This window comes from Cygnus olor, chromosome Z (genome assembly GCF_009769625.2).
Source record: "Cygnus olor isolate bCygOlo1 chromosome Z, bCygOlo1.pri.v2, whole genome shotgun sequence".
In the NCBI taxonomy this organism is placed as follows: domain Eukaryota; kingdom Metazoa; phylum Chordata; class Aves; order Anseriformes; family Anatidae; genus Cygnus; species Cygnus olor.
Window position 1 is genome coordinate 71,419,402 of NC_049198.1, and position 23,595 is coordinate 71,442,996.

The following is a 23,595-nucleotide window of genomic DNA, read 5'->3' on the forward strand; positions in this document are numbered from 1 at the left end:
CTTCTCTATGCACCAATGTTGTGCTGTATGACTAGAAAATGCAGAAATAACAGAGGACTGCAAGAGTGAGCAGCTACTATATTATTGTAAAAATAAAAGCATTTTTTTCAGCTTATTTCAATACCAAAATGTGAATATTCTGTACTATTAGAAGGTAACATTTCACCGGTGCAACAAGCAGCTACACTATGTACAGTTTGATGTAACTATTCCTGCATTTACTGGGAGAGTACAATTTCTTCAGGCTAAATCCTTCAGCAGAAATTAGATCATGTCGTTAAAAAGTCTCTCTGTTACTGAAGTGGAAAGGGCACTGGGCTCACAATGCACTAGGTCACCGTGGCTCTCAGGTGATTTGGCTTCTCTGCACACAAATGAGATTGCAGAGATACCTGTCAGCTCTGTGCTTATTTTGCTTAACTGTAGGACAGCAGAGTAACTTTTCTTCACCCTGCTAAAAGGAAAAACAAACAAACAAACAAACTAACAAATAAACAGGTCACGATTCTGTGAACAGATCATGGTGAGGACAGAAAAAAGCGAACAGATGTTGGACAGGACAGGAAGAAGTCGTGCCAAATGCTTGAATGCAGTAGACACAGTGACAGCCGTAAATGTGGTGCACAGCTCCCTTTCATGATATTAATTCCAGTTTCATACTTCAGGACAGTAAAACCCAAGGGCTTTAAGTTTTTTACATTAAGCACTGGCAAGGAAATAAGGCATAACCCCTTGAATACACGTAGCAGAATTGCTGTATTGAAAAAAAAATCTTACTTTCAATGCTGCATTTTGCTTTAATGTTGCATCAGATGTTTAAATATTGGGGGACATTTTATTATAATTGGTAAATCTTTTTAGCATCACTTTCATATGCTGTTATGTCCTCTAAGAGACCATAACTACCACCTCTGGGTTGTCCCTGCTGGTGATATATTCAACCCATCAGTCTTGCTGATTTTGGGCCTCCTTCCATAAACATAGATCATGAAGAAAACACATTTCTAGTGCCACACAAAGGCCATGTCTTCACCTGAGGCCCAGAGGAATTTACCAGGCTTGCTATTTGACTCTTTATGATAACATGAATCCAGTTCTTGAAGTACTGCTACATTTTGAGATTTTTGTTTGTTTCTTTGTTTGAATATTTACAGTTGGTTACAGGAGCAGTGTACTCTTACTCTCAAGAGCAGTGCTTGCTAAAGTGGAGTGCTTGTCGGGCTGCTCAGTAGATTTTCAAGGAAGATGATAATGTCAAGAAGAAACAATGGTCAAAAGTTGACCAAAGACAGCCTACTCCAGTAAAATGTGTCTGATTTTGAGAAACACTCTTGGATGTAGATGATTCAGGGTACTGATGCTCTTCTGTGCTGTGGAAAATGGGCAATAATGATCGCTGGAGTACTTGTGCTGAAATCAGTAGTGCTACATCAAAGGCAATATTACTGAAATATTTGCCAAATTGAAGTTTTGCCACAAATCTTTGGGTTTTGGGGCTTGGAGATCACTGGGCATTAACAATCTAGTGCTGGGAATGAAGAGATTTTTTTTCCCTCAGATGCATACAGTATTTCTACCCTGGACAAAATATGGATGCATGGGGATGGTTCCTCATATTCTCAAATCTATGTTTGTGCCTTTGTGAAAGACATTGTAACAAACGCCCTCCTTCATCTGCCAACGTGATAATGAGTTATTTGCCCCAAACATTACTCGTCAGGACACTGTGCAGCCACCCCTGAGGGCTGGATCCAACCTGCCAGTCACATTGCAGTTGCCAGCATGGGCAGAACAGCTTCTGGGACTTGCATTAAGGCAGCCTCTCCTCTGCCAGCAGGACATCCCTTGCTTTCTGAAAAATGGAACAAAAAGTTTTTTGCATGATCATATTGTGAGTCAGATGCCCTTAACCATCCATAATTAAATATGGAAATTCAGAGAAGGGCTGTGGGCATAAGCTAATGTGACAGGCGGATCCATCTTGAAAAAAAAAAAAAAAAAAAGAAAAAAAAAGCAGCTTATCAAAATGTATTCCTGAGTTATGTATTCCTGAGTTTTTCACTTTCTGGTAGTTTCATCTTGACACAGAGATAAAGTGTGGTCCTTGGCATGCTGCTTTGCTGTGAGCTGGATGTGTCCTTGCACAGCATGAGTGGCCGTGGAACAGAGCAGGCAGCAATTTCCAGCTCTCTGTGATGATCTGGGAGACAGCATTATGCTTAGCAGCTAAACTTTCTGTTGCCTTTTCCCTCATCTGAGATACTTGTTATAGCCTACAGAGCATGTCTGCATGATACACAGATAAGATACAAGCACTGCTCATATTAGGGAATGAAGTCATGCTGAAAAACTTGTCAGCTTGCTTGTAGTCTTGATCTCAGCCACAATGTCATAGCTAGGGTAGGTATAATTCCATGAAAAAATATGTGTTATCTGGTGGAGCTTAGCTAGTGCAAGACTAAAGAGCATGTCCATTAAGCAGATTGTCAAGAGTGTCAAGATTTTATTAAACAAAAAACAATTCTTAGAAATATTTCAAGGAAGTGATGTTTTAAATATGTTTTTGAGAAGCACGTGTTCAGACCAACAGTCGCAGATGTTTTCCAGTGGTCAGTCAATGTGCACACAGGAAGTGCCACGGTGCTGTGGGGTCCATGGCTCAGCCCCTGCTTATGCCTTGGCAGGAGGCACAGTGATCTGCAGAAAAGTCACACATGGAGCAGCAGGAGCGGGCAGGGTGGTGGGGGAATAAAAAAAAACGTGATCACCACAGGTATCATAAGCACGACCTGGAATCACTGCAGCCGAAAGACACTGCGGGGATATTCTTCACCCCTTGTTTGTTTGCCAGAGCTGGCACATCTGACAGCCCTTCAGCCCCCCTGAGTATTTATTCCTTTCCCTTTCTCAAAGCACATGCTCAGCACAACACCACTGCAGGTAGGAGTGCTTTGAGCAGTGAGATGTAGTGGCAGGAGTGGGTGAAAAAAACACAGTGTGGCCTGTGTTGTTTGTGCTTATGTGGGATGAGCTGGGATGGGATGGGATGGGATGGGATGGAGCCCAGCTTGTGTCCCAGGGAGGGCAAGGGGATCTTGATCAGTGTTCCAGGCTTGCAGATGCACTGGGAAGGGGCATCAGCAGTCGGCTGCCCGAAGGACGGGTGCGCTGCTCGCTGGAGCTCCTTCACAGACATCACATGCTCTGTCTGTTTAAAAACTCTCAGGAGCAGAAATTGCAGCTGTACAGATAGATGTCCAATTAGGAACACTTTGGGAAGAAAAAAAGCCAATTGTTTTACGTCCCCAGTGTAAGCTTCCCATCCATTAGCAAGATCACCAGTGTAAATATTTTGTGTGCTTTGCTTTTAAATTGCTCAGGTCCCATATTTTATTTAACTGTGTAAACCAAGCAGACAGTTGTTTCCATACAAAGATGAAGAAGAAGAAATAAAATCCAAGCTCCTTCAGCTGAAAGGAAACCCAACACAGCAAGAGACATTGTCAAGACTGTATGGGAGAAGGAGAAAAACTTGTGTCTCTTCTGCTGAGATCAGTGGTTAGCCACAGAGCTCTGGTCTGCATGGATTAGTCTCAATGAAAAGGATCATACGTATGGATGGATACAAGGAAGAGTTTTTAATATTCATTAAAGAGTTGAGATGACAGTGAGATAAAAACAACAATAAGGTGAAGGATAACTCAAACAGAGGTTATTTTCTACATATATTTTTCATATGTCTGGGCTACCAGGAAGTTCTGCTTGAAGTAACAGGTGAAAACAACCACAATAGCTAAGCTGGACAGCTGGGGGTTATTTTTCATTATTTTTGGGAAGTCTACATCAGGTTTCAGAGCTCTTCAAGACATTGTGAGAGTGATACCTCTGCGCAATTATTCATCATTTCACTTGTGGAGGGATTAAGCACCATAAGGAGAACCAACAGTGAGCATCTGCCAGCGGCTGCTGCGGGGGAGAGAGGAAGGATGAGGGGACTAGACTGTCCCTGTGGGTACATGCTGGCACAGCACAGGGACACAGCTTGCTGATAGGATGCCACAATTAGGGCATACGTGGTCCCCAGAATGGTGTCCTGGCCTGGAAACAGGTTGCCCAGGTAGGCCACGGGATCTCCATCCTGGGCCAGAGTCCAAACGCAATGGGATGGGAGCAACCTGCTCCTGCTGGTGAGGGCACGAGGAGACTTGTGGGGTCCTCTCACACATGAATTACTGTACAACTCTGTGAGAATTTCTCTTTTTCCCAGAGGGTTTTGGAGCTGGAGTAAGAAATAGCTTTAAGCTAGCTGAAGTATCTGGACACTCAACCTGGTGTGGTCGCATGGAAATTAAATAGGAGCCTCTTTTACAAACACACGCATGAAAAGAGTTAGATCATGCTGTTACCTCCTGGAGCCAGAAACTTAGGTATTCTTTGGCTTTCCCTGTGAGTACTCATTCCATGCTTTCAAAAGAATCAAAGCAGAGATTTGAGAGATAATAATATAATATAAACAACAAACATACAAACAAGTAAAACCAAAATCAAATTAATTTCTTTTGCAATAGTTCATAATCTGAGGGTTTGAAAATTGGCAACCATCTTCTCCCAAACAGTCTTTGCAAGTTATCATCACTACTACATGACCCCAGTTGCTTTTACTATTATATTCTGAAAGAATAGTTTCCTCTCTGCATTCAGTCTGTCCTCAGCTCCAGTTTATCACTCATTCCCACATACACACATCAGTCAAGAGACAAAAAGAAAAGCTATTTTTCATGGTTTCCTTTCTTTTCTGGTTTAAGGGTTCTTAAGTTCATTGTTTCGAAAAGCCGAATTTGGGTCATGTGAATTCATTCTTGAGCACGTATCAGTCCATTAGGAAGAGCTGGAACTGAAGCAAGATGTAAACATCCTCGAGCTACTTTGACACAGTCTGGCTGAAACAAAAACTGCTGGCGTGGCCATGACCTGCTCTGAGGGCACTGTTCCTGGTGGAAAACTGAGTGCCAGTTCAGTGGGTTTCAAGGAAATTCTGCCCTTAGGGGGACAGTTATGTGGTCATCCCAGAATAACTCCTCTCCACTTTGAACTTCACCTCAAACTACCATTCATTTTTCTTAAATGATGTGTTATTAGAGACCTTAAAGCAGAAAAATTACCATATTTTCAGCTATGTGGCAATGGCATGTAAGCAGGTAAGAAAAGTGAGTTAAAGGACTAAAGCTTTTACCCCTTTGAGGTAGTCAACTTTTGTAGTTGGTCTGGAGAAAATATTGCATTATGGCTTAAAGATTTTATTTGGAGATAAAAATTTTTGCCTTCTGACTACTTGAAAGAAAACACATAAGGATTTTTGAAATCCCTCCTTTCCAAACACTATTTCCCTGTAAGGATACCTTGCAGCTTCATACCCTGTGAGCAATTCAGAAAAAGCAAGAGCCCCAGCTCCTTAGACTACACAGTCCTATTCCCACTCCCATTTTTGCCTAATGAATCTAGATTTCTTTTCTGCGTGATAAAAGAGACTAGCAGAGAGGCACAGCCTCTTGCTTCTCAGCTTGAAGCCTGGTGGGAGGCGAGCTCTCCAGGGATGTAGGATGTAGCCAGTCCAAAGATGCTGATGCACAGAAGGGGCTGAACAAGGGTCCCCAATGCTCTGCAAGTGGAAATTTCTCTCTGAATTAGCTCTCAGTCTCTCCATGCTCCAGAATCATGAATGGAAAATGGAGATGGCAGGAACTTCCAGCCTCACAGAGGTGCAGTGGGCTCCAGCATGTTAAAACAGAGGAACAGCCTGGGGCTACCACAGCAGACATCACATACCATAAAGAGTGCTTGACTATTAATAAGAAGAGGATCTGGGGGCTGTTGCACTGTCCCTGTAGAGAACAGAGACTGTCCATTGCATCATCAAATATTTATTTTGTCGGTGTGTGTGTGTATTTGGCTGAGCTACTATTCATTCTAAGGGTTAATTCACTTGAAATTCATTAAGGGATTAATCATAAAGGAACAACAAGATTCCCTCATTTGCAAAAGTTATCTCTGTTTTTCCACACTGTTGCACTTGTGTGTGTGTATATATATATATATCTCCCTATATATATGGTTAGATACATCTATTTATATTCTCTGACAACATTTATTTTGGGGCTAGAATAAAATGAGGATAACAATGCAATTGTGGAAGAATCAAATTAAAATGTATTTTTAGATAAGATAGTTTCAGCTAAAACCATATCTTAGCATAATATCTATAACATAAAAAGGCTTTCTTTTACTTCAAAGTAAAGGTATAATTATGTTATAGATTAAGTGTTCACGAACTGCAGTCTTTAAGAAATAGCTGTTAACAGAAAAAGGTCCCTCACATTTAAAACACTCCAGAAATAAAATAATTGCAGCAAATGGATTTATTGTAATAGTAAAGTAGCAGCAGATAAGTATTTTTTTTTCATTCAATTAGGAGGTTTTGTGCTGTTTATTTTATTACCAGCCACCACCAAACAGAGCTACAGTAAACGATTACAGAAATTGTGTTCAATTAACTACAGAGGAAGCCAGTTCTACCCTGGTATTTATTTGAAATAGTGAACGCCTCCATTAGAAGTGGCCCTCTTCAGTTCTGCCTAGCTGAACAAGCTCTTACAAGCAGTTTTTGCTCACAGATCCTATCTCCAGTGTAACCATTCAACCAAGATCAACTGTTCTCTTCCTCAAGAGAACACATCGTGTTGATAGATACCGTGTTTTCATGTGGGGAATTTTGCCCATTTTTCTGATTACGAACAGCAGCGCAAGAAGCTGGAAGCACCTCCAGTTCCCATGGACCTGGCAAGGTATATTTGTAAGGACAAGGCCAATGAGCTGCTGAAGCATGAAGTTTAAAGTCTACCTACTGTTAAAAACAAAATGAAACACACCCTGTGTCACATGAGAGAGGATTATTTTAGTATCAAAGATTAAAGTAGATGAGAGGAAAGGAGGGATTTTGTAAATATCCTCTTATTAGAGCAAATTGGCACTTTTTCTGTCTCAAAAAAACAGGGCTTCAAATTACCTTTATGCTTTCGCCATCACCAAGAGCTTTTTCAACAAGGTATTTGATTGTAAACTAGACAAATACACCTCTTGTATTCAAAGGAGCACTCAGAAGGCCCAGCACCACCATTTGGATACTCTGTGCCTACCAAAATCCCTACTTACTAGAAATTCAGTCAAGAGGATAAATGGCTTTCAGTGTCATCAAAGAGGGAATTCAGTCTTTGGAGTCTACACTGCACCAGGCTCTCTCCTAGTCCAAGCTTTCACACCTTATTAAACAAGAAGCTCATACAAATAATTAAGACTTGAGTCATGTTTTTGTCCTCATGGACAAAAAATTAATACTCAGGTCATGTTTTTGTCCTCCATCGGCCTAATTCTAAAGAGTCTTTGGAAAATATGTTGTCAAATGCCTCATCTGTGTTCAAGGTAGTGCTGGCTGGGCTGTTCTGCCTAAGACAAGAGGGCAGCCACAGATCACTTGTTTTCAGCTAGGTATGCAACAAAGGGAAAACAAATGAACCGGTAGAAGAGTAAGTCATCTATCTTGCCAGGGGACTAGTTGGCATCAGCAACTTGAACACCATAGGTAATCCAACATAAACATTTGTAATAAACTATTTCTATTAGATAGTTTCCCTATGTGTCTGACATTAGCAGAACCCCTGTAGTTTTTAGAACCTTTATTAGGTAACCAAACATACTATTTTACACAGTGCATTTTAAGAGAAAATAGCCCTAGCAGCACAGAAAAATGAACCAAATCCATTGAATTCTGACACAAATGTCTTTGGGTGAACTCAAGCTGTTACACTTGCAGGATCAACCCAGATACTACAGACACAGGATTAACCCAGATATTAGTTTCAAAGGCTTCTCCACAGCTGATTTTAATGAACGCTGATACAAAGTCCTTATGCTTTACACTGACATTAACAACTTCACAGCATTTTAAGTAAATGCAAGGGCATCCTAGGCAAGCCTGGTCTTTTTGACCTGGATTTATGTGTTGCACTGAATTAGTTGCAATCCACACAATTCAGGAAACAAACCACGCTTTATCTAGCTATTCTGAAGAAAGATGTATGCACTTATTTTGGGCTTTTCCTCTGGTGATAAGTGATGACACTGAATGGAGGGGTGGAGGAGCTCCTGTTATGCCCTGATGCTCATCCTCACACCCAGGATTACAGTCCTTAAGTCTGGCCATGCTTTTAGCTGAGGAAGATGCCATTTCAGATGTTGGTGCCCTGATCTACCCTTTGCTTCCTGTGTGATTATTGTTCTTGTTCCAGGCTGTGAGCTAACTAATAAAGGAAAATAGTTAATTTTCATGTGTGCCACTCAAGAAATCTGTGCAGCGACCCTGAGCCTCAGCTGGCAGTAACCAGCATAGCAGGGCTGGAGCCAGCTCCAGCTTACACCAGCCCAGGGCCTGACCTCGCTGCACCACTGCGTGGCGTTGGCTTTTCCCTGAGGAGGATGATAAAATACAGTTTAGCAGCAGCTATATCACAAGAAATCAGATGAAACAGAGCAATTGCCAGAACTGGCTTCCCAAAGGGCTCTGCTTAAAGAATTTCATGAAAAAGCATAATTCAGTTAGCTTGGAAACAGTTAATGTGATAAAGGAAGCACCCAGCTTTGCAGCAAAAATAAAGCAAGCATCTTGGAGGCACTGGAAAGGCATTGTACTGCCCTGCTGCATCAGCCTGTGGTTGTCAGAAGAAATCCTCCCTTGCCTGTGGTCCATGGCAGCCTGAATCGGAGGGCAACTCCTGTTGCCCCAGAGAAATGCTGCTGTGTTATTGACTGATGGCACCAGAGACAACATGTGACATCTGTAGATTCATGGTGAACCTGCAGGAGCATTTACATGGGCAGCAATCAATTACTTCAGCTTAAATGCATCGTGTTTGCCAGAAAATTAGGTATAGATTATGGAACATGATGGCAGGGTTTTGGAGAGGCAGGAGAAGGATCCTGCCTGTGGCAGTAACTGGAAGCCTGATCGTCCAGTGCAGGCATGGGCAAAGGAAGTGTTTGGCATGGCACCTCCCCAAGCAGGTGTACTGCACATATATTATGGCACAAGCAACATATATATATAAATATATAAATATATATATTTTAAATCACAGCCCAGCTCGCTGCAAGGAAAAGCTGTCCAGTCCTGATCATCTTTCTGAGATATTTTAATTACTGGATTCCTCAGGCTCCCCTAACGAACCAATAATCTCATAAGATTCGACCCACAAACGTGCGCTGGTTAAAAAAAGATCACGCGTACATTTCTGTTCTCCTCTTTGCTGCACAAAATGTAAAGACAAACTGCTACTGGCAGGAAGGGTAAATGATAGAAATAACCAGGATGCCTCTCAGTTGGTGCTCTCTGCAGCTGTCATGGAGTCCAGCAGGAGTGGGGGCTGCTCGGCACCCTGTTAAAGAGGTTCCTCTCTGTGTAGGCATACACATATGCATCAGCATCCTCCATGCGTGTGCATCCTGCCCATCTTATTCTGGCACGTATGCCTAACAAATTCATCCTACAATTAAAGCTCTGCACACACACAGGCATGCACACCGACACCCCCCCCCCCCCGCAAAGCACACACACGCACAAAACCTAACGACAGGCACCAGCACAATTTAGTGCAGCTTTGCAGGCAGAAAAGTGCTCACCAAAGCCATGCAGTGCATGCCCAACCCACGGCGACTGGAGTCTTATCGTTATGTATAATAAACAACACTGCTCCACATTAGCAGCACAGTGCCCACACCCTCCCAACCCCATCCCTGCAGCACGGTCCTGTGCACGAAGCAAGCACAGGGAGCGATGAGCAGACAGGATATGAGCGCTGCAGGAGACAGGCTCTGGCAGCGAGAGCTGCTTCATGTCGGGGTGGGCTCTCCCCAGCTTTCAGGCGTGTGATCTGCATGTCTAATAATGGGCAGATTTAGTCAATCCATCCTTTCTGGCGTTGGTCCCTTACCTTGAAATGCTGCAGCTGAAGTATCTGGTCCTCAAGCTGTTGTCTCTTGCCTTCTATTTCTGTCTGCCTTTTCCTTTTTTCCTTGGAAAAATAATTTCAGAGAGAGAGAGAGAGAGAGGTCGTCAGAGAAATGGAGGATTTAAGGGTGGCGGATTCACAGGAGCATGCAGGCAGCCACGCACATCTGTGCAGATGCCACTAGTCCCATTTCACCTGCTCTCTGCCCGCTGGGAGGGTGCCAGCTCCGGTCCAGCCAGTCGCTCACTGGCAGGAGAAATTCTCCTTGCTGGCTGACGGCAGCCGGAGCAGCAACAGCGTGCACAGTCCCAGAGGAGGGGAGAACACAGGCATTGCAGCTCAGAGGGAAGTTAAAGGGACACAGATGCTCTTTCTCGTGCCAGACCCCGGGGCAGGGATGGGGACCACCATGTGATGGTAAAGCCACACGAGGTTGGAGGGGCATCACCCATGGAGGGAGGTGGGCTACAGGTGGAGATGTCCCCTCGGGGCAGGTGCTGAGGCTCTCCCCAGGCTCGTGGGGAGGATGTGTTTTGGTTGGATTGCACAGGACTGATCTGAGGTGAAAATGGAGTGTGTAGGCTGCTTGGTTTGTTTGGGATTCAGAGCATCACTGCACAGGAGCTGATGGCCCGTAAGGCTCCCAGTGGCCAGGCTGGCCACATAGTGTGCCAGCAACTGGTGGTTCTCAAGGTCACCTCCACAAACATTTTCATGAACCTGTGCTCAGCAGCAGGCTGTCCCAGATCTTTCAGGAGAGGAACTATCTGCTCTCCTCATCTTCCACCCCTTCCTGTTACGGAGCACCAACCGGTTGCCTTGTCCAAGTTTTCTGTGCCCGGCGGGGAGCATTGCTCCTCACCCATCCCTAGCCTGGATCAGGTTCCCCTTCCCACAGGTGTTTTCTCATGTTAAATTTTCTAGACCAAACACAGGCAGGCCACGCCAAAACCACACCAGCCACAGCATTTACTGGAACAACAATTTTCAACTTTTACTTGTTGAAAGCATGTTTTTGTTATTTAAATATTTCAGCAGCTGCAAGGTTGGACTGGAAGACATCCGGGGATTCCTTCAGTCCCAAAAGTCATTTCTCTGTTCCATTTCTGGGTGTCCTACTGGGAATTCTCCACTTTCTAGGGATTTCAAACCTTTGTGTCTCATTCTCAGGGGGCATAAAGGAAGATGCTCTTTAAGCACAAATAATTTGTGTTTATATTGGACCTCAAACCAGGGATTTTAAGTGAAAGCACAACATTTGCAAAGAAGATAAAAAAACATTTTTTAAACCAGGTTCACTCAAAATAGAGTCAGATAGCTGCCTGGACCACTCCTGTTGAAAAGTGAGACATGGGAACAGGTAAGGGGAAGGCTGGATTAACGAACCCTGGAGAGGCAAAGTCAAATGCTGCATACGTCAAGAAGTTCTGCAACACACTGCATGTTCTTTTACGCTGATTATGTGTATCCAGATCTACACATACACACACACACACACAGAGCTGTCTGAGGGACATAAGAATATTTCCGCTGAGCAAAAATATTCTGCTAAAGTTGTTTTGGAAAAGGAAAATTGGCTTTTTGGATAACTAAAACATCACAAATGGACACTGTCTTAATCTGAAAATGACATCTTGCTGTTCTGTGCATGCAGAAGACAATTTGCATTGAGCACATGCAGGCATAAAAATTTATGCATGCACCTTTAAAAATCGCTCTTTATATAAAATTGATAGCCAGTGGAACATTCCTCCTATCACTCCTCCAATCCTATCCTATCTCCCCTCTGTGTTTTTGAATGGAGCAGGATATTGCATGGAGCAGGATATTGCATGGCTCTGGGGCTAAAAAAAGAACAACACAACATTCTTCAGGGCTCTCTCTTGTTGTTGTTTTTGGTTGCTCTTTTTTTTTTTTTTTTTTTTTTTTTTGAGCATGCAACATTAACAGTGTACTTTGGGGAGCAAAAAAACTTAAGAGTCTGTTTTCTGCTATTTCCCAAAATAGCTGGTCAGCCATGGACCTGAATAAAGTGGTTATAAAAGCTGTTCCCGTTAATGGCCTAATATTCTCACAATAAGGATAATTCTCTCCTGCTTGTGCTAAGCTGAGCAGACCGACATAATGCTTGGATCTGATGTATGCAGGCATTAAAAACATGCACCAGATGCACCATAGGCCAGCATAAGGCACCTACATCTTCACAATTAACTGACCTACATTTATATGTGTTTGTTGATAGGCATATATATGTGTGTGTGTCTTCTACCCTTTATAAAAGCCCTCCTGCTCAAATACATGACAAAAATCACCACTGTACTTTCTCTCACTGGCTGTGTCAAGCCTTATAATGGATGTGACAAGACAGCCTAATAAAACATAGATGGAATCTTCTTTCCTTTGTGAGAAAGGGAAAGCACTTAGAGTATTTTCCCTGTAGGCATCAACACAGCAGGCACTAAAATACTTGAACTACTTACTAACTAGTGGGCTTCTATGGAGTTAAATTGGAATATTGCTCACATTTCCATTTTACTGTCTCTCAGTCAGCCTGATCGCACACCTCCACCCTCTCGTTTTGCACCATGACAGAAAAAGTGATTTTTTTCTTCTGAAGATTGCATGAATTGCAGTACGGGTAATTAGCTGTCAGGAGTTTTCACCTTCAGGTGGCTTGGTCACATTCAGTCTGGGTTTCTCTCAGTCACTGAAGGCTGTGTGTACACACATTCCTAATTTATACAGGTATGTTCTGAAAAGATGTGGTAAAAGACTAGACAGACCGACAAAAATCCCACAAAAATCAGCATCAAGGATTTTAGGTATTCAGTAGATGAATTAAGTTCTCATTCAGGACTTTACTGAAAGCATGAGGATGTAAAGCACCTACTTAAACTGAGTATTCGCCATAGTAGTTTGGTACTTTTCTATGTTGAAGCCTGTAAAGTAAATGTTCCTCCTTATTCTATCCATCTGTTGAAGATTATATATATAAAGAAGATTCTATCCATCAGTTGAAGATTATATAATGTAATGTAATGTAATGTAATATACAGTAATATAATATAATTAATATAATATAATATAATAATATAATATTATATATATATATATATATATATATATATATTTCCCAAGCAGGCCTATTGATTTATTAAGGCTCTTATCACCAACAAAATAAAGTGATCACCTTAAACTAATAGGTTCACTCCACACAGCTCTGTTTCAATGCATGTCCTCTCTGACAATACAAGGAATATCCCACCATTGCTTCAGCTAGATATTGATGCTAATCTCCCCCAAGAAGTGACCCGATCTGGAGTACAGGAGGTTCCCTCTGAACACCAGGTGTTCTTTACAGTGCAGGTGACGGAGCACTGGCACAAGTTGCCCAGAGCCTCTGGACTGTCCCTCCTTGGAGATCCTAAAAACCATCAGGATATGGGCCTGGGCAGCCTGCTCTGGGTGGCCCTGCTTGAGCAGGGAATGGACCAGGTGGACACAGAGGTCACTGCCAGCCTCAGCCTTTCTCTCATTCTGCATCTGAAGCCAAGCCATGAATCTCTGTGACTGCTATTCTGTGATGGGGTTGATTAGCTTTACCTACACCGATGAGCACCAAAGCCACATTTCACTCTGCTGCAGAAAACGAGGCTCTTTCAAAGGTTTCCCACTATCATTACACCTCATGACCTCCAGTCCCTTATGTTTCACAGCAGCAGGTTCAGTTTTGACAAAAGCTACCTGAAAACCCAAGTGAAGCTTGAAAGACAAGAGAGAGATGGCTAGGTGTGATCAGAGGTTGAGGGAGACACCCACCTGAATCCCAAGCAAGCCAGAGGACTGGATGTTGTACAGTTCCTACACATTTTGAGGATGCTACTGAAAACTGTAGGTTAGGATATCACTTGTGCACACCCAACATCTTGGAGCTGTTCTGTGGACATCAAGGCATGTTTTTTGTGGACATCAAGGCATGTTTTTTTTTTTTTTTTTTTTTTTCCCCCAGGAAATGAAAAAAATATAAAAACTAGGCTTAAAACAGGTGGAGAAAACAGGCACAGAAGCCAGTTTTACTGTGAATATAGTAGGTTTAGCAGAAAAGATTTCTATCTTTCTGAGGTGTTCTGCTTTTGTAAGAATATAAATGCTCCACTTGGAGCGTTACCTTTCCAAAATGGTAGAGTGATGTCCATGAGTAAAACAAGATTCTAAATTTATGTCTCTCCCTTCATCAAAAGTGCTAGGAAAATGAGAAAGTGAAAGTATTTTATTTTATTTTTTATTTATTTTTTTTTACTCACAGACCCAAATGGTGGGAAAGGAACATAGGTCAAAGGGCAAGCTGACTCACATCTTGAAATCTAGTTAGTGAAAAATGAGATTTGTATTCAAGAGTTCACGTGTGATGCCAAAAGTAGAACATGGGAAATATAAATGTATTTCCCTTTATGAGAGGCCTGTTTTTGGAAAGAAAACAATTACTGCACAGCGCTAAATTTGGCCAGTGCCACTTTCCTATTGTTAAAAAAAAAAGAACATCAGACAGTTAGTAAGCAAAGATCCCATCTAGCTCGAAGAGAAAGAGAGTTCTGGAGGATGAAATGGAGATGTATAAAACCGTGAGTGGCATGGAGACCACGAGTGGACATCTACTGCTCACCCTGTAAGACAGAAAGGGACATCCGTGAAGCTGGAGGGGGCAGGTTCAAAGTCAAGGCATCGGTCTGCAGTGGAAATCCCCATCTCAGGGTGCTGTGGGTGCTGGGAGATGCTGGGGGCTCCACTGGAGCCTGGTCACAGACAGAGAAAAGGGATAGGAAGACAGAGAAAAGGAAGGACGCCACATAAACTGAGTTGCATCTGGTTCAGGAAGCCCCTGGACCAGAGATGGCTTTGAGGATGAAAAGGTACTTTGGAAGTTTTCATATACTCGTCCTTCTCTAGTGCACATGTTAACACCATCCGTTTTACAGCCCTGTCAGAAATGGGATGCAGGAGTTTTTGTCTGATTCAGGACAGCTGCTCTCATGTTACAGTTGATCAAAATAATTTAGAGTTTAGTGTCAGACTTGTCAAACCATTCCAGTCAAAAAAAAGTAAAATCAAAGCAAACATAAGACCTTGAAAAAAAACCACCACATTATACCAAAATGCTTCCCTTTGACAGCGCAGTCACAGAATAACTCAGTTTTCCATTGCAATGTCATTTTTTGTTGTTGTTCAGAAATTTGCTTGCGCAGGGTGTGAAGGGATACAGAGATTATGTAGCTTGCAGACTGGTAGCTGTCTGAGTAGAAGCATGCACCTCCAAAGCCATGTTAATCCTTGGGGCGATGGGGCCTTGGTGAAGTCCTCCACTCCACTTGCGCTGGCAGAAACACCTGTTTTCTTTGGTCTCCAGCCAGCTCAGATACGTGCTGAAAGCACTCCACAGAAACTAAGTGCTGTTTGATTGACCTCACTGGGGAAACATGTCCAGAGCCAAGAGCAGGCTAAGGATTACAGTGCAAGCGAGGTAGAAAAATGGATGGAAAAATGACTGAACGTAAATCGGAACATAAATCGGTGAACATGGATTGTGTGCTGGATGCTGTGACCACAGAGAGGACGGGCAGGGCAACACAGATGAGCGAGTGGATGTTTCCATCAAGGGGTTTCCCGGTGGTTGCAAGCCAAGCAAGCACCTGGGCAGCCCAGGAGGAAGGGGTGGAGGGGGGGGGGCTCCTGCCTGCCATGACAATGCAAAACAAATGCACCAAAAAGTGGCACATGCAGAGGAAAATTACAGTCTGCTTCTAAGCAAGGAAAATAGTCACAAAAGCATATCTTCAAAGAACCACGTGGATTTCTCTGATCAGGCATTATTTTCCCCACTCTGCATGGTTGGCAGATATTATTCTCTGCTTCCTTAAAGCTCACAGATTTTTAGGACAGCGAGTAAGGAAAAAAACATACAAAAGAGCTTGTGACACCTCATTTTTCTGCTGCCAGCTCAGGGACATCCAGAACTAGGGGAAAAGGAGCATCCGGATTCCATGAATCATTTCCATCTGCAGTCAGCATAACCCCAAGGAATCCTTCTTTATGGAGACTGGTTCTCCCATGGGAGCTGCAGCTTTCCTCGGGGTGGTGGTTTAAATGGCAGTTCTCAACGTGACAATGGCGCTGCTCTAAGCAGTGAAATGAAACCTGTGGATTTGCTTTGTCTTTTGCAGTCCAGTGGTAATGCTTCACAGAAAATAAAATATTAATAAAGACAGAGTGGCAATTTTTTCCTTTTTTTTTTTTTTTCTTATTTTTTTTTCTCCACCTTGCCTCATTCCTGTCTGGTCAATTCCTCTGTCTTCCTGCTGTATTGAACATGGGAAATGCTCATGACAGCGCCCGTCTCTGCTAGCTGCAATGGCGCAGTCCCCTACCGAGAGCTGTTGCTGAACTGCAGCTCTCAACATTTCCTGCAAACAGCACACCACACTGATTGCTGCACCAGCAGGGGCTGGGTGTGGAGATGGAGCAGACAGGACTGCAGCAGAACAAACACACCTCAAACCTCTGAGGTTTTGGCAGAAGGGTGCCTGCTGCTTTTGGGTAGCTGATGCCTGCTGCCACCACCTTGCTGCCAGGACAAGATAGGGAGCCCATCGTCCTGCCAAGTGTACCAGAGCACAGAACCACGTGTACCAAGGCTTGTCGTGGAAGGCTTGTCATGACGGGCAGCCCTGCATCCTCTGTCATTGCAAGCTGGAGGCCTGTCTGGCCTCACCTCTCGGCATCCAGAGTTTTGTGTTTCTTCAGATAATGCGGAATGGCTCCTCCTCTGCCAGCTCCTCTCCTGCCCTGCTCCTAGCAGAAATGGAGTCTGCACTCATACCTTCCCAAGACTCATGTTTCTTTCCAACCACACCACCAACAGCACATAAATGTAAGCCTCCAGCTTTGCTCACTGAGGTGTTTTCCTAAAAGACCCTCTCTGCCCCAGTCCCCCAAAACCCATGGGCACCTGGCAAATATTTGTGTCACCTTAAACATGAGCCAGGGACAATTTCCCTATATCTGTGTACTGTAACACAGCTTCTGAACTTAGGGACACTCTGCACTCTGTGCTGATGTGTAGCACCTAAGAAGCTGCCACCCTGACCCAGCCTTACAGTTTCCTTGTGCAAGAGTTTTTTTGCCTACAGCACATCTTCATGACTTCAAACATCCTGAAGCTCCTGGGACCTTGGTGGCTCACCCCACCTGAATCTGAACAAAGCAAATCATACGTTGGAAAGCTCTTGGTGGGAGGCAGGGACAACAGGAGTATGAGATGTTGCTGCAACCTTTTCCACGTATCCTCTGTATATCCACTATCTTGTAACAAAGCTGTGTGTCTCTATCACTCCAAGCAACGAGCAAATGGGTTTCTTGGGAGTGAATGACAGGAGCTCCCAATGCACAGGTGCAGCAAATAAATGCCTGAGGTGAGTGGATGAAACCCACCCAAAAGATAAAGGCTGGATTTAGCTGTCTTCCTCATGCAAGCTCTTTCCACAGTTGTACGCCTATCGGAAAGCAAAGGAAAGAAGATCTTTCACCTCCTCTCTTGTGGAACTGGCGGACTGTGTTAAACTGGAGATTTTTCCCACAAGGACTGATTCCCTTTAGATACACAGCTTGCCACTGTGTGCACAAAAATGTCTTGGCATGTTGGTTTGGGCACAGAACAGGCTTACTTCACAGAGGCAGACCCTGGTGAGAGAGTAAGCAGTAGGGCCTGGAAATTATAGAAATTCTTTTGTTTCTCATCTATCAGACAGGCTTCTGCTAAGACAAATATAGAATCACTTACAGAGAACTGCACCCTCAGGGTGAAGAAAGCAAGATGCACTCAGGCCAGAAATACATCTGCTTTCATTGCAGCCTTTCCTGTAGTCGTGAGTGTCAGAGAAGTGAGTTGCTTATGTACAAGAACTGGGTGGTTTGGAAGAGATAAAGAGATACATTTCCCTGTAAACAGCCCAACTGCTTCCAGCAACGGAGCAAATGTGTCTGGTTTCCAGCCCCCTTTCTTGCTGATTTTGTCATTTGCATGCAGAATAGCTGTTCTTGCTTGGATTGAGAAAACACACTCAAAATATTCATTTTATTCATTTTATTCATTTTCTCTGAAATGCTCCAGCTTTTCAGACATCTAGTGGATGGGCTATGCTTGTGTGAGGGTGAAGGATCTTTTTCTCCTGTGCTGACCGGTCAAATAAAATAAAACATCTCTGTGTCCTTGTGCACTTTGTCCACAGCTAGTAGTTCAAGTTGTTTAACCATAGTAGTTTAACCCTAGTAGTCATCCTGTTGTTTGGACACCAAAGGAGGAGTTCATCCACACGGAGCCCTGGAGGATTCACTCCTGCTCAGGGCTTCTGGATATGAGCAGTTCATAACTGCCATGAGCCCACTGCCAATGTCAGATGCAAGGCTTTAAAGGGCAGAGCTGTCCAAGAGGAGAGAGGATCCTCCCTGGTGAAGACAAGAACCACTGAAGGGTTGAAGCAAAAACTTAGCTGCCCTGGGCACTTATAATTATTGCTCCCTGGTCACCGAATCCAACCACCATAGTGCACACAGACAATGATTGCTTAATTAAAATCACCACACATCTCAAACAACAAATAAAAGGATAGCACAGCTTCCAGAACAACAGCTCTTAATGAAAAGTGATGAACGCGGGAAGGAATTTCCTTCTGAAGAACTGCCCCATTACTGTTTTTGAAAGGGTACACAGCATAAAAATGTGTCATTGAGAGGGTGAGGTAAAATTATTTTAGGACAAATCATGATAACACATAGGGAAATTCCCACTTAGATGCAAACATCACCTCCATTTTGACGTGACCAAGATTTTGCCTGTAATTTCCTCATTTCACTTAATGCTACTGGAATGTCACCGGAAGCTGTGGTTTAAGTCTAATGCAATCCACAAGCATTTTTGAGTGAACAACACACATAACGACTCTTTGAAGTATGAAAAGACTTAGATAACATCTTCCTTCCTCCCAAATCTGAATTGAAACTGAACATGGGCTGAGAAATAAAGACACACTTTCCTATGCATTTACAATTTGATCAAGGGTGTCAAGCTCTTAAATGGCACCTGAGAGATGATCAGGTGTATTAGAGTTCAAGTATGTTTTCCAAAGGACTCCTCTTTTTTCTTTCTGGAAGATGTGACATGACACAACAGCAAACAGATGCCTTTTGAATGTTGTATTCTCACCACTTACTAACTTTACACCAGTACTCCTTCCAAAACTTCGCAGTCTTAACACTATCCCCCAAATCAGGTCCACACGAGTCCTATGGCAACCCTCTCTGCAGCATCAGTTTTATTGGGAAAGTGCTCAGAAGCCTAAACAGTGCACATTGTTAGTGTAAATCATGAAGTAGGTATTTATCCATTATTCTGGGTAATCCTTAACACCAGTCATAAATGAGTTTTATTACTTAGTGTCTACTACGGCTAAGCTCCAAGGCTGTGTATAGCTAGCTAGCACTGGCCTTGTTCTACTGGAGCCTGAGCTAGATGGAAAAGTCAATGTCTTCTGTTGGCAAATTATTTTTCTTCCTAAAATTAAGGTGGAAAAAATCTAGATAATGTTGCATAAAACAAATTCTGATACATCTTCTATTTTCTGCAGAAACACAGAAAGATTTCGAAAAAAGTTACTTTAAATCAACATTTTTTCTATGTTTTTCTTTAAAATATGTTTTGCATAAAAATGTTAACCAGACACTGATCTAAGTTTTACTTCATAAAAAAATGTGCAAGTAGTTTTCATTAGTCTGAATAAACTGTAGGAAACCAGTTCATTAACCCTCCCTACTCTCCTGTTATCTCTAATAGGCCTTGTTTTGTATTCATGGTGCTCAGTGTACATTACTCCACAGTGTGCTGCTGAAGTGGAGAAAGACAGAATTTGGTTGTTATGGGCTTAACTTAATCAGATTTCCACAGCTATGAAGAAAAGTGTGCCTTTCTTTTTTACTCTCCTTCCCCATGTACTCCTTAAATATCTGTTCTTGCTGTCAAGCGGGACATTGAAAAGCTTGGGGAAACATCCCTGATTGCAGCAAGTTGTTGAATAAGCATAGAAACACCTATACAATGCTGATGTTGTCCTGCAAAGCAGGTGTTGATTGTAACGTTATGACACCCATTAAGGAATTTGTAACTCCTCCATTAAGAAATGAAAAATAATTCACTGAGGTTTTAATCCAGGACATCCAAGCCAAAGCTGCTATCCTATACACTGGCTTTCCCTTTAAGCATTATTTTTTGCTTGGTGAGGACTTAGATCAGAATCATGGAGGCTGTGATTTTGGCAGAATTAATTTTCCCTCTTTAGGGAAAACATATTTACATTGCATGTATCACAGACATCCCAACTTCAAGCAACTTAAACTTCCCCAAGACACAGCGGATTGTGCAGGAAGACAAAAATTAGGCTTTCTCCTGTGGAAAGGGAACAAACTCTGGCTGGTCAGCATGGAGCAATGGCTGGAGCAATGGCCAGAGCCTGTTGGGATAACAGCAGTGTTAATTCTTATACCTGAATCATATCCAGTTTTTTGCTTGTTATTTTCAAAGTAGTGGTAGACAAGATCCAAACGAAGGAATTAATGCACAGAGCTGGGCTTTGTGTTTTAATCCTTGCAGTCTGGCTGGATCAGCCAATTATTTCAGTGTCTCGGTGCTTCACATCAAAATGTTTTCACTGCGTTGTCGTCTCCTTGCTTGCGAGCGTGGCAGGTTGCCCGCTGGCACCAGAGCTGTCCATGCTGGAGATGATGTCCGTGCCACCAGAGCAGGGGTGGGCTCAGCTGCCAGGCTGCCGCAGGGCTCCTCTGCTGCTGGAAAATGCTTCTTGTCCTTTGTGACATGAAGTCGTTAGCTTAAAACCCTTTCTTTAATCTTTTGTCTAAGTTATGTCTAACTATGGTCATGAAATAAGGATGCTCAAGTTGTCTGATGCTGACACAAGTTACAGCTTCTGGTGTGTTCAACTCCCAGCCTCTACATTCACGAAGGAAAGGCCACCTTGCTTTACACCCAGAAGAAAGAGGGAGACGAACTTCCCTAACAACATAGGGGGATGCAGTCAGGAGCCTGGGACTTGCCAGCTTACAGATGTTGGTGTCCTTTCAACCTGCTGGTGCTGATGAGATTACACACCAATTCACAAGCAAGTCACCATTCTGGCTGAAGAGCTTGTAAGGGGCTGGGTCCCTCTTGCTTTTAACCACCCTTGAAGGTACAACACATATGTGCCTTGCGAAGACTGACGTGGGTCTCAGAGACCATCGTTGCCCCTTTGCAGCTGGGAGGCAGGCATCCCGCTGAGTCCTAAGCCATCCCCGCAGCACTATGGGGTCTCAGCCTCCTCTCCAGCTCACCAGAGGAGTCACGTTACTCCAACATGAGACCATAGAGACCATAAATGATGATTGTGATCGTGACTGTGAGGGTGGATATGTCTATCTGCTTGGCAAAAAAAAGCATGCTTAGTATGTGATCTAGGCACGCTAAAAATCCTACCAGCCTCAGCTTTGGCATCTTGCCTACGCAGCACATAAAAGAACTGGCTTCATCTCCAACCCGCTTACTCTAAAGCTTATTTAATCTGACAGGTGTAGGATCACATGTCTCAACACTGAACTTTAGCAGTACATGGGAGGTATTGCTGCTATGTCATTCCTGTAGGTCAGGCATCCCAGCATTTTGTTGGTGAATAGGAGCAGTTGGGACACTATGCTATGGATTGCATAAAAAACTCACACCCAGCTTCTGCTTGCACCACCAGAGGCAGAGACTAGCTGGCCCTAACAACACACCCAGACCCACAACAGCTTCCCACCAGCATGCAGCATTAAGAAACAAGATTTGATTAAGCACACCATGTGCCTTGGTTCTTCAGGATGGGTTAGCTGCAGGTCCTCGAGGTTCAGACCATGCAGAAGCTACAGGTCATGGAGGCTTTTGGCTGCAGGAATAGCAAAACATGGACGAATGCATGGTGTCAGCCTGCTGCACCAGCTCGGAGACCCAGGGCAGTGCAGGAAGGAAACACCGTCTGGATGCGACTGCTTTGATGCTTGACTCCAGAGCCCAGATCCATTTATAAATGGGCAGATTTCTGCTGTGCTGTTGAAGGTGTCCTCATCCAGGAGACTGCCTGGGTTTCTCTGTGATTTACATCCCTGCTGTGATTTCTCTGTGATTTTCAAGCCTGTGTGCCAGGGAATTCACAGCTTCAAGGTCATCCCAGGGGCTGATGTGACTGCTGCCTGGTTTGTGCAGGTGTGCATGCACAGGTGCTTGGGTTGGAGGGGGCTCAGGCAGGAAAGGCTGTGCAGTTTGGGTGAATTTCACACTCAGCTGACACACTTGACAGGTTTCTAAAATGGTGAACTACTTAAATGGCTTATAAACAGCAAATAGTGTGACACAAAAACAAAACTAAAACAGAACTGACAGCAGAAGAGGTCTTGGCATTGTTACTTCAGGGATGTGGCATGATTCCTGCCTCTTTCTGCCCATCTCCTCTTGTCAGAGCAATGGGGACTCCTCCTGAACCTCATCAAGATGCTCCAGGGGTGCTATGTTACTGCCCCTGTGCATCTCCTCTGCCTTTGACTCAGTCTCCTGGAGACCCCTGTGCTAAAGAAGCTCCCCCCTCTCCACAGGGCACATAACTTTGTAACCTGATTTTAAAGTGACTTCGCTCCTCCTTCCATGGAGCATTTCTGTCCGTCTTTTGTTTCTATTAGCTAAAAAATGTACCACTGCAACAAGTCCTGATGTGGAACTGAAGCAGGGAGACCACAGAGGGCACATCCACAGACAGATCCTACCCACAAAGTCAGGTTCATTCTTCCTCCTGTTTTACTCCATTCTGCCATCCAGAACACAGCATTTTGCACACTTGGGAGGGCTGTGGTTGAAGGTCGGGTCTATCTCTGCAGATGACCCAAGATGTTTTTCACCTTCCTTGAGTATTTATTTTTTTTTATTTTTTATTTTTTATTTTTTTTTACCCTTTTCAGACAGGTAGCTTAGTTGTCTCCTGGGGTTTAGGCAATGTAATCAAGTTTATGAATAGTTATCATCTGCTGCTGTTTTTGACCTGTTGCTCTGCACATCCCTGCAGGAGTTCCTGGTTAGAATTCTGTTTCATCCAGGTCTGTGTAAAATGTATTTGGCATTCAGGTCTCTAAAATGTAAAGTTAATTTCTCTTTGCTGCTAAATTCAGCTCCTGGATGAAGATGCAAAATGCAGCTTGCAGACACACTGCAATGTTTTATAGGGTTTATACTTTCTGTTCTCTTGCAAGAGCATCTAAATATAAAGGCCTGACTTTCCAAGTTGGTTGCGTAGCTAAAGCAATAATATTCCAGAGCACTAGCTCTGAGGTCCCTACCCCAACTCCTCTCCCTACAACTTCACTTTGGTGTGAAAGATACATAAAATTGAGATCTCTGACCATTTACATGGAAAGA

At 43.4% G+C, this 23,595-nt stretch overlaps 1 protein-coding gene across 7 annotated transcripts in view; it reads right to left on the reverse strand.

Moving 5' to 3' along the window:
- PALM2AKAP2 (PALM2 and AKAP2 fusion) overlaps nucleotides 1-23,595 on the reverse strand; it is a 253,654-nt gene that overhangs the window by 199,059 nt on the left and 31,000 nt on the right. For all 7 annotated transcript variants that reach the window (XM_040540362.1, XM_040540360.1, XM_040540358.1 and 4 more), the window contains exon 2: nucleotides 10,041-10,121. In XM_040540362.1, the coding sequence (XP_040396296.1) occupies nucleotides 10,041-10,121 (81 nt within the window). The remainder of the gene's footprint in view (nucleotides 1-10,040; nucleotides 10,122-23,595) is intronic.